Here is a 12,032-nt window from a genome sequence, read left to right as displayed (position 1 = left end):
GATTACACTCTGGTTACAATGGTCAATAAATCTATAACATGTAATGTTAGAATTAATTTACACACTGGTTACAATGGTCAATATTCAATTACATGTTATGTAAGAATTTAATTAATCATTAAAAATACGGATACTGTGACGGAGCGGCCAAATTACCGCCTCCGATTGATTACAATCTGGTTACAATGGTCAAGAATTAAATTCATAATAAAAAATACTGAAGACAGAGCGGCCAGATTACCGCCTCCGATTGATTACACTCCGGTTACAATGGTCAATAATCTATAACATGTAATGTTAGAATTAAAAAATATGGATACTGGGAAGGAGCGGCCAGATAACCGCCTCCGATTGATAACACTCTGGTTACAATAGTCAATAATTAAATTCATCTTAAAAAATACGGATACTGGGACGGAGCGGCCAGGTTACCGCCTCCGATTGATTACACTCCGGTTACAATGGTCAATAATTAAATTCATTCTAAAAAATATGGATACTGGGACGGAGCGGCCAGGTTACCGCCTCCGATTGATTACACTCTGGTTACAATGGTCAATAATTAAATTCATTCTAAAAAATACGGATACTGGGACGGAGCGGTCAGATTACCGCCTCCGATTGATTACACTCCGGTTACAATGGTCAATTATCTATAACATGTAATGTTAGAATTAAATTCATCTTAAAAAATACGGATCCTGGGACGGACCGGCCAGATTACCGACTCCGATTGATTACACTATGGTTACAATGGTCAATAATTAAATTCAAAACAAAAAATACTGATGACGGAGCGGCCAGATTACCGCCTCCGATTGATTACACTCCGGTTACATGGTCAATTATCTATTACATGTAATGTTAGAATTAAATTCATCTTAAAAAATACAGATCCTGGGACGGAGCGGCCAGATTACCGCCTCCGATTGATTACACTCCGGTTACAATGGTCAAACCTAAGTAAATAATATGTACTTATCAATTTAATATAATAAATGAAATGCAAGGTTAATTGTGGAACATAGCGGCCAAATATATACCTGAAATACTAAACACAAGCAAAAGTTTAATTTAATCATGATAGTTTTCAACAATGTCTTTTATATGTCTAGGAATATTTCCAGACCCTGTAAGCTTGAATGTTGAAACTATATGTGATGTTAAACATTTTTCCACCCAGTCCGTTCTTCTTCCTCGCTCACCCGGCACGCTCCTTTTACAAGGTTTCCATGGGGATGTCTTGCTTCCACCATACCAGTGTATGTCTACCTCATCCCCTTCATGAGACATTATCTGGCCTATCTGTGGCCACTCGCCGGCGTACTGAGGGACATCCATTAATGCCATCATCCCCACTATAGTACAAGGAGGGACCGCTTCTTTCCGCCTCTTTCCAATGACAACCTATCATTTTCAAAATAAGTAGTAAGCATATAATAGATATATTATGTATGTTATTTGGGTTTCTAATTATATATATTTTGGCATAATCGGTTGTCCTGTTTGCCTTTCACTTTGTCGTTTTCTGTTAAAACAGTTTTAGTATGCTTTACTATAAAGTTTTTAATCCTAGCTGATAAACTAAAAAAAGTAGAGGCCATTAGTTCGGGTAAAATGCCTACATTGGGACGGGTAATATTTTAAAAAATAAAGTATCAACATTCTTTATACGATATAAATTTTTTTAGCCAATCAGAAAGCGCGTTACAACCAGATTTAAACCAATTTACAATTCTTTCAAAAAAATATACAGTTTTATACAAAACAGCGGAATCGCGGAATTAAGTACATGTACGTATGTAAAAACGTAGTTTACAGTAGTCGAACGTGAATGGGAATGACGCATGATTATGAATTCATGTCAGATTTAAGGTAGTACGCATCAGATTAGAATTCATTTACATTATTTCTTGGAGGATTCTTCGATGATATGTTCTAACATTTCTCGGGTATGAGAAAATTACTTTCATTTATTTTTTTCAAATTCTAAATTTAAGGCAGTGACAAGAGAAGTATCAACATTAGACATGACAACAAAAATTGCTTAAAGTATAAACTGATTTGGAAGTTTACGATTCATGGGCTAAATATATCAAAATATTGTATATAACAAATAAATTACTGGGGGAATAGGGTCCTCTGTGTCGGAAATGTGAACCTCTAGATCTTCAGTGTTTGGGGAATTCTGCCTTTTTTTATCCAATAATTGCTCTGCAATTCCATCATCTTCGTCGTCTGAATCATACTCTTCATTGACTAAAGTACATCAATATCTTTATTTCATTTCTTTAAAATTATATCAGCATGGACTTTATGTAATAATTATGTATGCATCAAACCATGCAACCGACCATTGACCACTAAACGACTCTCTCTCTCTCTCTCTCCTCTCTCTCTCTCTCTCTCTCTCTCTCTCTCTCTCTCTCTCTCTCATCCAATACCACAATTATACGCTTCACCATCCACAAGACCGGACGGGTGTTCACATTAAATATACATGTTGAAACAGGCAAGGAACTTTGGGAAACATTTTGATGGTTTTTAATTATAAAATAATGTTTTGAAATATATTATCATAATTTTAGTGAAAGCTTGGTTATTGTATCTCGTGGTTTAAAATCAGTTACACTGAATACCTTCGGCAAAAAAATTTTCCCACCACTGTTTGTCCTCATTTTTTGTAAAATATCTGTACGAGCCCCTCACGTCCCGCTCAAGCCTTTCCATGTCAAGATCGTCCACACATGGACTAAGTTTCCTAAATACTAATGCATTATCCTTAAGAAGGGTTCCTTCACATTTTTGCCATATCTGAAATTTATCAGAAAAAAATTATGTGACGGAAAATATTTTCTCAATTTTAAGCATCAAGGAAATTGACTATCTACTACTTGTAGTAATCATTTGTTTAAACTGATGACCATCGTTCTTTAAAAGATACGACGCTTTATATTTATATTATATCTATGCAACAGCTGTAAAGTGTAGCTTTAATTACTACACATACCCGATCGGTCGACCATTTCTTCCAAAAAATCGTCGCTTTTGCGTCTTCCTTAATTATTTTAAAAGCATGCGGCTTTGAATGGCCTGAAATATTTTCAAGGTCCAAGGCTTCTGAAATATTGTATACTCTGTCCGTTCTTATTCCTAAAAAATCATATTAAAAAGAAATGCATGGAATAAAAGAAACTATAATTGAACGTCTGCATTCTATTGTTTTATCATCACATTTCACTGGGGAAAAAATGAGAAAATGAGAGTCAAGAAAGGTCTTTAGAAACTCGGGGAAATTGTCACCTGTTGGTACCGGAGTGTAACACCTTTCAAACGCAGTTATTAATTTGGTTAGAGTCAAAGCACTCCGCCTGGAAAGGAGGCTAGAAAATCTGAAGGTAGAAAGAAATTTGTTTGAATGTAAAGGTCAGAATTTAATATGAAAATTTGCACCTGGCCAATTAAGGAATGTTTTTAATTTTTGCCCAGATTATCCGATATAACCTGGTTTGAGGCAGTGCACACTTTATAATCCGCGAAGCACTGTTTCAAAGCATTCCTTATAATTTTGTAAAAAGATTGTTTAAAATCAATAATTTAATATAGAAATTGTTGATTTTTGCATAAAATTTAATTTACATAAAAACTCTAACACGCGCATGAATATGTGGTTGTCAAGGGGACGTTGGCTAACCAGGTTATACAAAATAAATTAATTTTTTTTGTGTGATTAGCCAATCAAAATGCTTGTTACAAATGAAATTAAATTAAAGACTATTACGATTGTGGACAAGAGGAATTCCACCGAGGGGGACAAGATTTACGGTCTAGGACGAGGCTTTAATTTAGCATGGATTCATTGTAATTATGTTTATTTATTATGTTGGGGAACAATAAAAATTATGCAGATCAGAGAGGAGTAAAATAAACTATTGATGATGGGTACTAGTAGTAAGATTGTAATTTATCAGATGATTTGTACATATTACTAGTGTGCAATGTTTATGATTGCAGTCGAATCTCGTCAATCCCAATTTATCTCTTAATTAAAGAAGAATATTTCATAAATCGATTTCTAAACATAAAGTTCCTTGTTACAAAATTTGCGCAATTTCCTTCGAGGTTGATTGTACCTGGAGAATACTTGATCTATATCCTCATGCGTGTGTCCGACCATGAGGAATGACACTTTGATTTTTTTGAATACGCCAATCTCCACCAACCAACAGAGGAATCCAAGTATATATCTAAACATAATTTTAGTAATTAACATATGATAGTGTGAATAAAATCAGACGAAATAAATAAAATAAATTGTCATTTCATTTACTCTGGTGTTGTGTAAAATTACCGGTTTTTATTCTGTCCAGGACAATTGTCCATTTGCAAATACAATGTGTCCGGAATTTTGTCTAGCATGAGAAGACATTGCAACAGAACAGATATGGTGAGGTTGCTACCGTGGGACCATTGGAAATAATCAAAGAAGCCAGAGATGCCTATAAAATTATAAAGTTGATGGTAATTTAAAAAATCCTCTTTTTTCACGAATCTAGTCTTTACTTTACTCCTGTAAAGCCTGAAGCTTGTCTTAGTATGGAGGAATCTTATTATGGCCATGAAAACTTTCAAACGATGTCACGTTATAAAGAAATGAGATCAAAATAGGATGCCATAATGTGTGATAATGTTTATGTATACCTATTCCATGAACAATGACTCCCATTAGATTTAAACGTAGTTTCCACATGTTAGATAAAAACTTTCCATTGTATAGAAAGTGTGGGAGGTACGTTTTGTTCTGGTCCATGGCATCTATTATCATTGATAGGTATTTTTCGGGATTGTCCTTGGCTTTTGAGGCGTGTTTATAATACTTTTTTCTTTCATCACTGAAATGTAAATTTATGTATAGTCACAAATTCATTTCTTTTTTGATTTTGTTTCCTGCTTTATCCTATAATAAGTAACATTGATTTTTATGTTAGTCAGCAGAATTTTTTTTTAATTTTGAAGCAAGTTACTGAGTTCTCAAAGAGGATTTAAAATGAGAATCCGTCCGTTGTCTCATGTCAAAACGTCATCGTAAAGCAGACACATGAAATAAAAATGCAAATAAATGTATTTATTTGTATAGGAACTCATCCAGATGAAGTTAATAATAGAATTAGAATTTAAAGATCGCGGAACATTAACTGGCAAGATTGGAAATATACAGCTTCGGTCAATTTCACATGTTAGTCAAAACATTTGAAATGGGCGGGGGCAAATTTTATTCAATATTAGCAAATCAGTAATACAATGGCTCCTATTGTTTTCAGACTTGTGACGACTGGTTATCTCAAGTCATAGGACATTGTTTTGCCTTGGTATAATCTCTCCCGAATTGGGACTTGTTGATGAAATAAAATGGTTTTAATCGCTTTGCTAATACTTAACAAAATGATTGCTTAACTCATAAAACAAGTTTGAAACGCAGAGGTGGATTGAAAATACCCTTCGTTTAACTATAGTTTCAATCCAATGTTTTCTCAGACGTCCGCGTCAATTTGTCTCCGCCCATTTCAAATGAGCTCTATATTTCCAATCTGGTCAGTTAATATTTTGCAATCTTATCAGACGAGCTTGAATAAAATCAAATTAATAAAGGAATTTATTAATCATATGCTACCTTATGTGGGACTCAAAATTTATTTGCTATTTCCGTAAATTCATTATATCTGAATTCGTTATATAACCTGAAACATTTGCATGGATTTCTTAAGAATTTGACTGGATCTCCACAAAACCTCTCTATATCTAAGATTTTTTTGTTTATATTCGTACTAAACAAGTTTTATGTGTTACTTGTAATTGATATGGTAATGGCCTCCTGCATTAACATGGATAAACATGGATGAAAGACCAAGTCTATATTAGTTGTGGCCCATAGGCCTCTGTTAACTATATCATTTTAAAGATATTTTTGAGATATTTATTTACTTTTGTTGTTTTAGGTGTTTCTCCCTCATTTTGATGAGAGTTTCCCTCTGATGTTTCTCTCTGCATGTGGCCAAGTGCTCTTTTATTAGTGTGCATTTGTCGCACTTTGAGAAACGACTTCTCTACAACAATCAAGTACAAAATTAAAATTCAATCCCGTCTCCACGTATATAGAAGTATATAACATAATTATATACATTTTGGATACCTTTGGAATGGTTACATTAGGCAACTCCCTTTTCCACAACTTATAAAAGTGGGATTTTGATACCGGATTGGTGGCTTTTTCCAAATAAAGTCCGTAGACGTACTGTTTGGTGAGACAGGGGGGGAGATTTAGTTTGTTTTCGTTTGGGAGTTTTTCTGCATAACTATTGCAGAAATCTTGTAGCCAAGCAACTGCAGATAGGCTCTCCGTTGTCATTTTCCCTTTTACAGTGCCAGAGCGGCTTACTTCGACCACGCCTCCTTCAAAGCACATTATGTCATTAGATATCGAGACCATTAAATTTGAATATACTACCGTCAAATTCAAATTCATGTTGTTACCAAATATTTTTGACACGTATATTAAATAAGACAGGACTTAAAAATTAAAAAAAAGAAATTGTATATAAATATTATTCCAGGTGTACGAAAACCCAGACGATGCATTCGAGATTCAAGATTTCGAAACATGAGATTCAATATCTAAATCCTCCAATCAATCATTGGTCATCGATCTGGAAACCTGTATCCTAGTGACAGCAAACACTAAAGTAAATTCATTACATGACAATAGTAATGGCAGCAGAAAAAGCAAAAAAAAAAATTATCAAGATCATCAATGGTAATTTAAAGCCAACAATCCAAAAAAATATAATAAACGACCATAAAGGCAAAATTAAGTCTTAAAATTGATCTTCTTTACTACCAAATGTATTTATATGCCAATCAAAATTTTGAAAAAAGTACGTAAAACAGGCCACCCATATTGCTTCCCAAAACGCCACCTGTTAATTTTTGTGCATCCCTAGTTTTATGATGATTTCTGTTTGGCATTTATGTCTGTTGGGTTTTTTTTTTTTTTTTGTATTTTTATTAGCTTGAAAACCGGTATTTTCAGTATTCCATATATATGTTGCTGTGGTAATGTGCTATTATATGATAATCCTGCATTTAACAAAGTATTTATAATTAAGATGTTTGAAACAAATCGTTCCTTTTTTTAGTTAAAAAAAACATTCTGCATAATTGAATATGCATGTAAAGATATTGCTACTTTAATTTTGTCAGAATGCCGACAGTGTAAATTTGCTTCAATTTAAGTCTAAATGGCTTGCCTCACAAAATCTTTACAACAGTATTTTATAAACCATAATTAGGGTCTTCCGTTTCCAACGGAAGACCCTCTTGTTATTCTACGGTTTCTTTTTCTTTATTAGGGTCTTCCGTTTCGAACAGAAGACCCTCTTGTTATTCTATTGATTCTTTTTAGGGTCTTCCGTTTCCAACGGAAGACCCTCTTGTTATTCTATTAATTTGATATCAAGAAAAAAGGGCTGGTCCCTTAAATTAGGGGCCAAGAGGGCTCTTAAGTCTATTAATAATAACTTTTTAGTGAAAAATAATTTGTTATATATTATAGAAGCAAAAATATTCTTTGTACAGTTATTTATTTAAACAGTACCATACCTAAGTCATATGTTACGTAATTAGGGGTTTCAAGGGGCCAGAAGTCCAAAACTCTGATCATTAATAGCTAGAAAAGGAGAAATATTTTGAAAATTGGTCAAAATAATGTTTTTAATAATATAATACCTAAAACTTTTTCGTTGGTGGCCCCAGTAAGGAGTTTAAGGGTCGGCCCCTAAAACACAGTTGTTCAGATATCTCTAGAACCGTTAACAATTCGTGAACAGTTGTTGAACAAAATATGTTTATATTTGCAAGACCTTTCATTTGATATCAAGAAAAAGGGGCTGACTCCTCTAATTAGGGGCCAGGAGGGCTACAAAGTCTTTAAATAATAACTTTTTACTGAAAAATAATTTGTAAATAACTATAGAAGCAAACATTTTCAACTCATAAGACTTAATTTAAATCTGAAATCCGTTTTAAAATAGGACGAAGCATTACAGAGATATAGGGGTTTAACAAATTGATTTTTCCGGAAATTTTGATTCCACATTCTTGGTTAAGAAAATAGTGTTATATTCAAAGTTAAATTAACTCGTACCTAAAATAATTCGATGATTGTTAAATGTACTTAAACACATTCGGGTTTTTATTTGCAAAGTCGTTCTTGTATCGAAAAGGTTTTTGTTAATTCGTATTTAGAATCATTCGGATTTTGTTAACTCGTACCAAGAATAATTCGTTTTGTTTTTTTTTAGTTTTTCATGTATATTGGTTTAAGAATTCTGCTTCTTAAAGGAACTTCTAGCTTTACTTTCGACATTAACGGAAGACCCACTCGTTGCTATGCAACGAGCTTTGCTCTAGTTGATTTTATCATTGTAGTTGTTGATTGCTACAAATTTATAGAGATATTGCAGTTTATTTTCCTTTAAGCAGAGGATCATGCTCAGGGGCAAGGATAGGTGGCGATTTTTTGGAGTTTAAATCTCGTTCAGGAAATTTATGACTCAAAAGTAACAAGGATACGTTGTAATCTTTTAAGGCTATGCATATGCAGAAAGCCGGTGTATAGCAGAATAATGAACCCGTAGAAAAATGACCGGGGTAATTTTTTGACCCCCGGTCATTATTCTTATTTACACCGGCAAATGCGTCATAAATGTCCAATGCTCCCTAAACATACCCACGAAAAAAATTCTGTTTAGTGTTTTTATCTGTATTGAACACAATATTTTTTTCTGTCAAGTCGAGATCAGTAGCTAATTATTCATCATAAAATATAGTTAATCTGGCAAGTTTAAGAAAAGTTATTGTAAAGTTGAATTAATTAAATAATCACTGGTCGCGACTTGTCTAATAAAAAAATGACAACTGTTCATTATTGTGCTGTCAGACAATTATCATGACTTCTCAAATTAAAGTTGTAGAGATTTGCCGGAAAATTACATAAACGGGCGGTATCTTAACAAAGCACCGCAGTGGCGTAGCTAGGATTTTTTTTAGTGTATTAAAAATTGACAGGGAGTGCAGGGCCTGGGGCAAAGCCCTCGGATGCTCCTGGATTTTAAGTTTAAGCTTTTGGATTTTCAGGTATTTTGATGATGAGATATTGTCTCAGAATGTTACAATTTTACATACTGTATGTGTAAGGGAGATGTTGAATTTTAAAAGAATGTGTGTATGAAACACGGATGCCCCGTTACAACGCACTTTGAAAAAATTATTAGTATGCACTTTGCCAGTTTCACAATATATTCCTTTTAGCTGTATCTACACAGTTTAATAACAGGATACAGAGTTCTTAGTCTTAGTAAAAAATTGTTGTAATCGAAAAAATCGCCAGAATATAGGTTTTCAGATCGATGCTTTGATTGGTTGATGTAGATATTGAATCTAGTTTTTCCAATCTCGTTTTTCGAATTTTGAATGAAGTTTCTGGGCTTTCGTTAGACGTGAGAATGCTATGTATCTCATTATTCTTTTTGGCTCATGAGCGCTTAGGTAGAAATGTCAAATTTAAGCATAAAATTCAAGGAATACAACGTTTGACTTTTAAATCTTACTTTGAAATTTTTTTCTCATATTATAGTACGTGCTTTTGCTGATTCCAAGCACTGCCAGCCACGTAGTTAAGCATACTGTGATGCTACCGATGAGAAATGTCGTTTCAAATTGTCCATTCTCTGATAATCTACCAATTTTAGAGTTTCAAACATATGATTGAAGGCTTTAATATAATCATATAGAATGTTAATTCCATTCATATTAAAAAGCAGATATGAACTAATTTGATTGTTCTTTTATCAAAACCAAACTCACGACGAATGACTATGGATCCAGTTTAATATCCATTGACTTTTTTCATGTGTGCTAAGGGCCATAAAGTTTGACCTACTTGTGGCAATATCTACCACTGATAAGGTCATAGCACACATGAGAATGCAGCATGGAAGCCTCCTTATGCTCTCTGGGGCTAACAACTGACGTTTTTCTGAATCGGGAAAAATTTGATCTCAATTATTCGACGCTTTATAAAGGACAGACAAAAACGGCTAGAGGTAAAATGCTGACGATGTACCCGCCACTTTGGAGGGTCCAGAGTGGAGGGGGTGACACAAGCACATAACTTCCGCGTTTTACCAACACCCCACATCCATAGCATTATTTTTTTTAACTTAACCAGCATGAAATGTCAAATGAAATGGTTGTTCGAGATTTAGCATATTACTTTTTTCTACATTTAAATAATCTAATTACTTCGGTGCAAGTTTGATTATTCTTGCTTTTTTGTACTGATGTTCCTTTTTTGCATCGGGGAGGGGGTGGGGATGCAATAAATCTCTCAAAGTTGAGGTGAGTTAACTTCCTGTTCCCAGTCTCATTGGCCTCAGAATAATTGTTAAACAAACATGTAGTAATTTATGTATCCTGATAAAGTTCATTTGAAGTTGCTAAAATCAATAAATTTTAGCCCCCCCCCCCACCTTTTAAAATTTCTAACATGTGCATACATAACAATTTATCAGTAAAAACCAGTTACATAAACAACCCATATGTTTTAGGTATTAGGTGCATGATTGGCGCAATTAAAAGACAGATCAAACGGATTCTAAATTAAGATTGACACACCAAGCTCCACCCCCTCCACTCTGGACCCTCCAAAGTGGCGGTGGGTCCACGGTCAGCATTTTACCCCAGGCCACAAACGCAGCATTGTTAAGGCGTCCCGATGCTAAAATACGGCTGGAAAACGATATAATTTGAATCATGGCAAAAATAATTTTACCGGGAGTATTTCTTTAAATCTATGTTACATTTATTGACATCGATGTTAAACATTATATTTGATGCATTTTTGTGACGTCATATGTACTTCGTAATCACGTGACAGGCGAATCCTAATATTGCACATGATCTAGTTAAAACGCTTCGGCGCAGGTGATTAATGACATTAAATCATACATAGTTTTAAGAAAAATCCTTTGTTAAGTCATAAACTTTGAAGTTCTTGCTTGGGAAAGAAATAGATATTTCGTTTATAGAAGATATTGTTGAAACATTCCACAAAATCATAAAAATAATGCACATTTTTACTAATCAAAAGCGATTTACAAAAAAATGGGGTAAATCCGAAGGTTTCCGCAGCACGATTCACATTGGTACTTATATTCTCTACCAATTTTACGTAAAATATTCTAAAATTGTGCTGATCTTTCACCTGCGCCAAGCTGGTTTTACATGCATTAAAATTTCTTCATTCAGTTGTTTACACGTAGCAGGGAGAGTCTCCAAACCACTAGTTTATAAATAGTCTTTAACTTAAAACGAAGCTTTAAAACTGCCGATTATTTGATACTGGTTTTTAATATGAATGAATTCTGTACGTCTAGAATTAACTGCAACATCTATATAAAGGAAACATGCGGTATTATACTGGTTTGATATAATTCACTTTTAACGTTAAGATACATTCCCTGAGAACTATCGACAGGAATGCAGATCGTGACGTCAAAGTTAATTATGACGTCATATCTTATGAAGTACAGACAAGTGACTTTCTACATATCGCATCGGGAAGCCTTAACATGCCCGCGAAAAGCACATAATTAAAGGTTTACTTAATTCATAGCTCTATAAGAAAAGACTAAAATCTGCACGCCCCGTTTAAGGGGTGTCGTCCCACTTAGCTTAAATTCTGAATTCAGAAGGCGGACTACAAATCGCTAGATCTTTAGCTACGTTTCATATTCATTATGAAATGCGTAATGTACTTAATAAGGAGAATAAAACTAAAATAGTATATAACTTAAGTTCAAAACATTTGTAGTGTGTTTTGTTTTCGCTAGTAATGGAAGGAATTGTACAATCACCTAAATGTACCCCCCACCCCACAATGAATACACCCCAGACCGTCCATGGGGATAGGAAAA

At 34.0% G+C, this 12,032-nt stretch overlaps 2 protein-coding genes across 2 annotated transcripts; both read right to left on the bottom strand.

Moving 5' to 3' along the window:
- On the bottom strand, positions 1 to 4,484 carry LOC128171098 (uncharacterized). Its single transcript, XM_052836850.1, has 7 exons — positions 4,352 to 4,484; positions 4,134 to 4,247; positions 3,304 to 3,392; positions 3,011 to 3,153; positions 2,640 to 2,814; positions 2,126 to 2,259; positions 1 to 1,407 (listed from the first exon to the last, which is right to left on the bottom strand). The coding sequence occupies exons 1-7, from the start codon at positions 4,417 to 4,419 to the stop codon at positions 1,075 to 1,077; spliced, it is 1,056 nt and encodes a 351-aa protein (XP_052692810.1). The 5' UTR covers positions 4,420 to 4,484; the 3' UTR covers positions 1 to 1,074.
- Positions 4,485 to 5,978: 1,494 nt separating this feature from the next.
- LOC128174803 (uncharacterized) lies at positions 5,979 to 10,079 on the bottom strand. Its single transcript, XM_052840257.1, has 4 exons — positions 9,922 to 10,079; positions 9,666 to 9,793; positions 6,191 to 6,450; positions 5,979 to 6,104 (listed from the first exon to the last, which is right to left on the bottom strand). The coding sequence occupies exons 1-4, from the start codon at positions 10,035 to 10,037 to the stop codon at positions 5,979 to 5,981; spliced, it is 630 nt and encodes a 209-aa protein (XP_052696217.1). The 5' UTR covers positions 10,038 to 10,079.
- Positions 10,080 to 12,032: the final 1,953 nt, after the last annotated feature.

Source organism: Crassostrea angulata, chromosome 2 (genome assembly GCF_025612915.1).
Source record: "Crassostrea angulata isolate pt1a10 chromosome 2, ASM2561291v2, whole genome shotgun sequence".
NCBI classification, from domain to species: Eukaryota; Metazoa; Mollusca; class Bivalvia; order Ostreida; family Ostreidae; genus Magallana; species Magallana angulata.
Note: the sequence above shows the minus strand (reverse complement) of the source record. Positions and strands in the feature narration are given on the sequence as shown.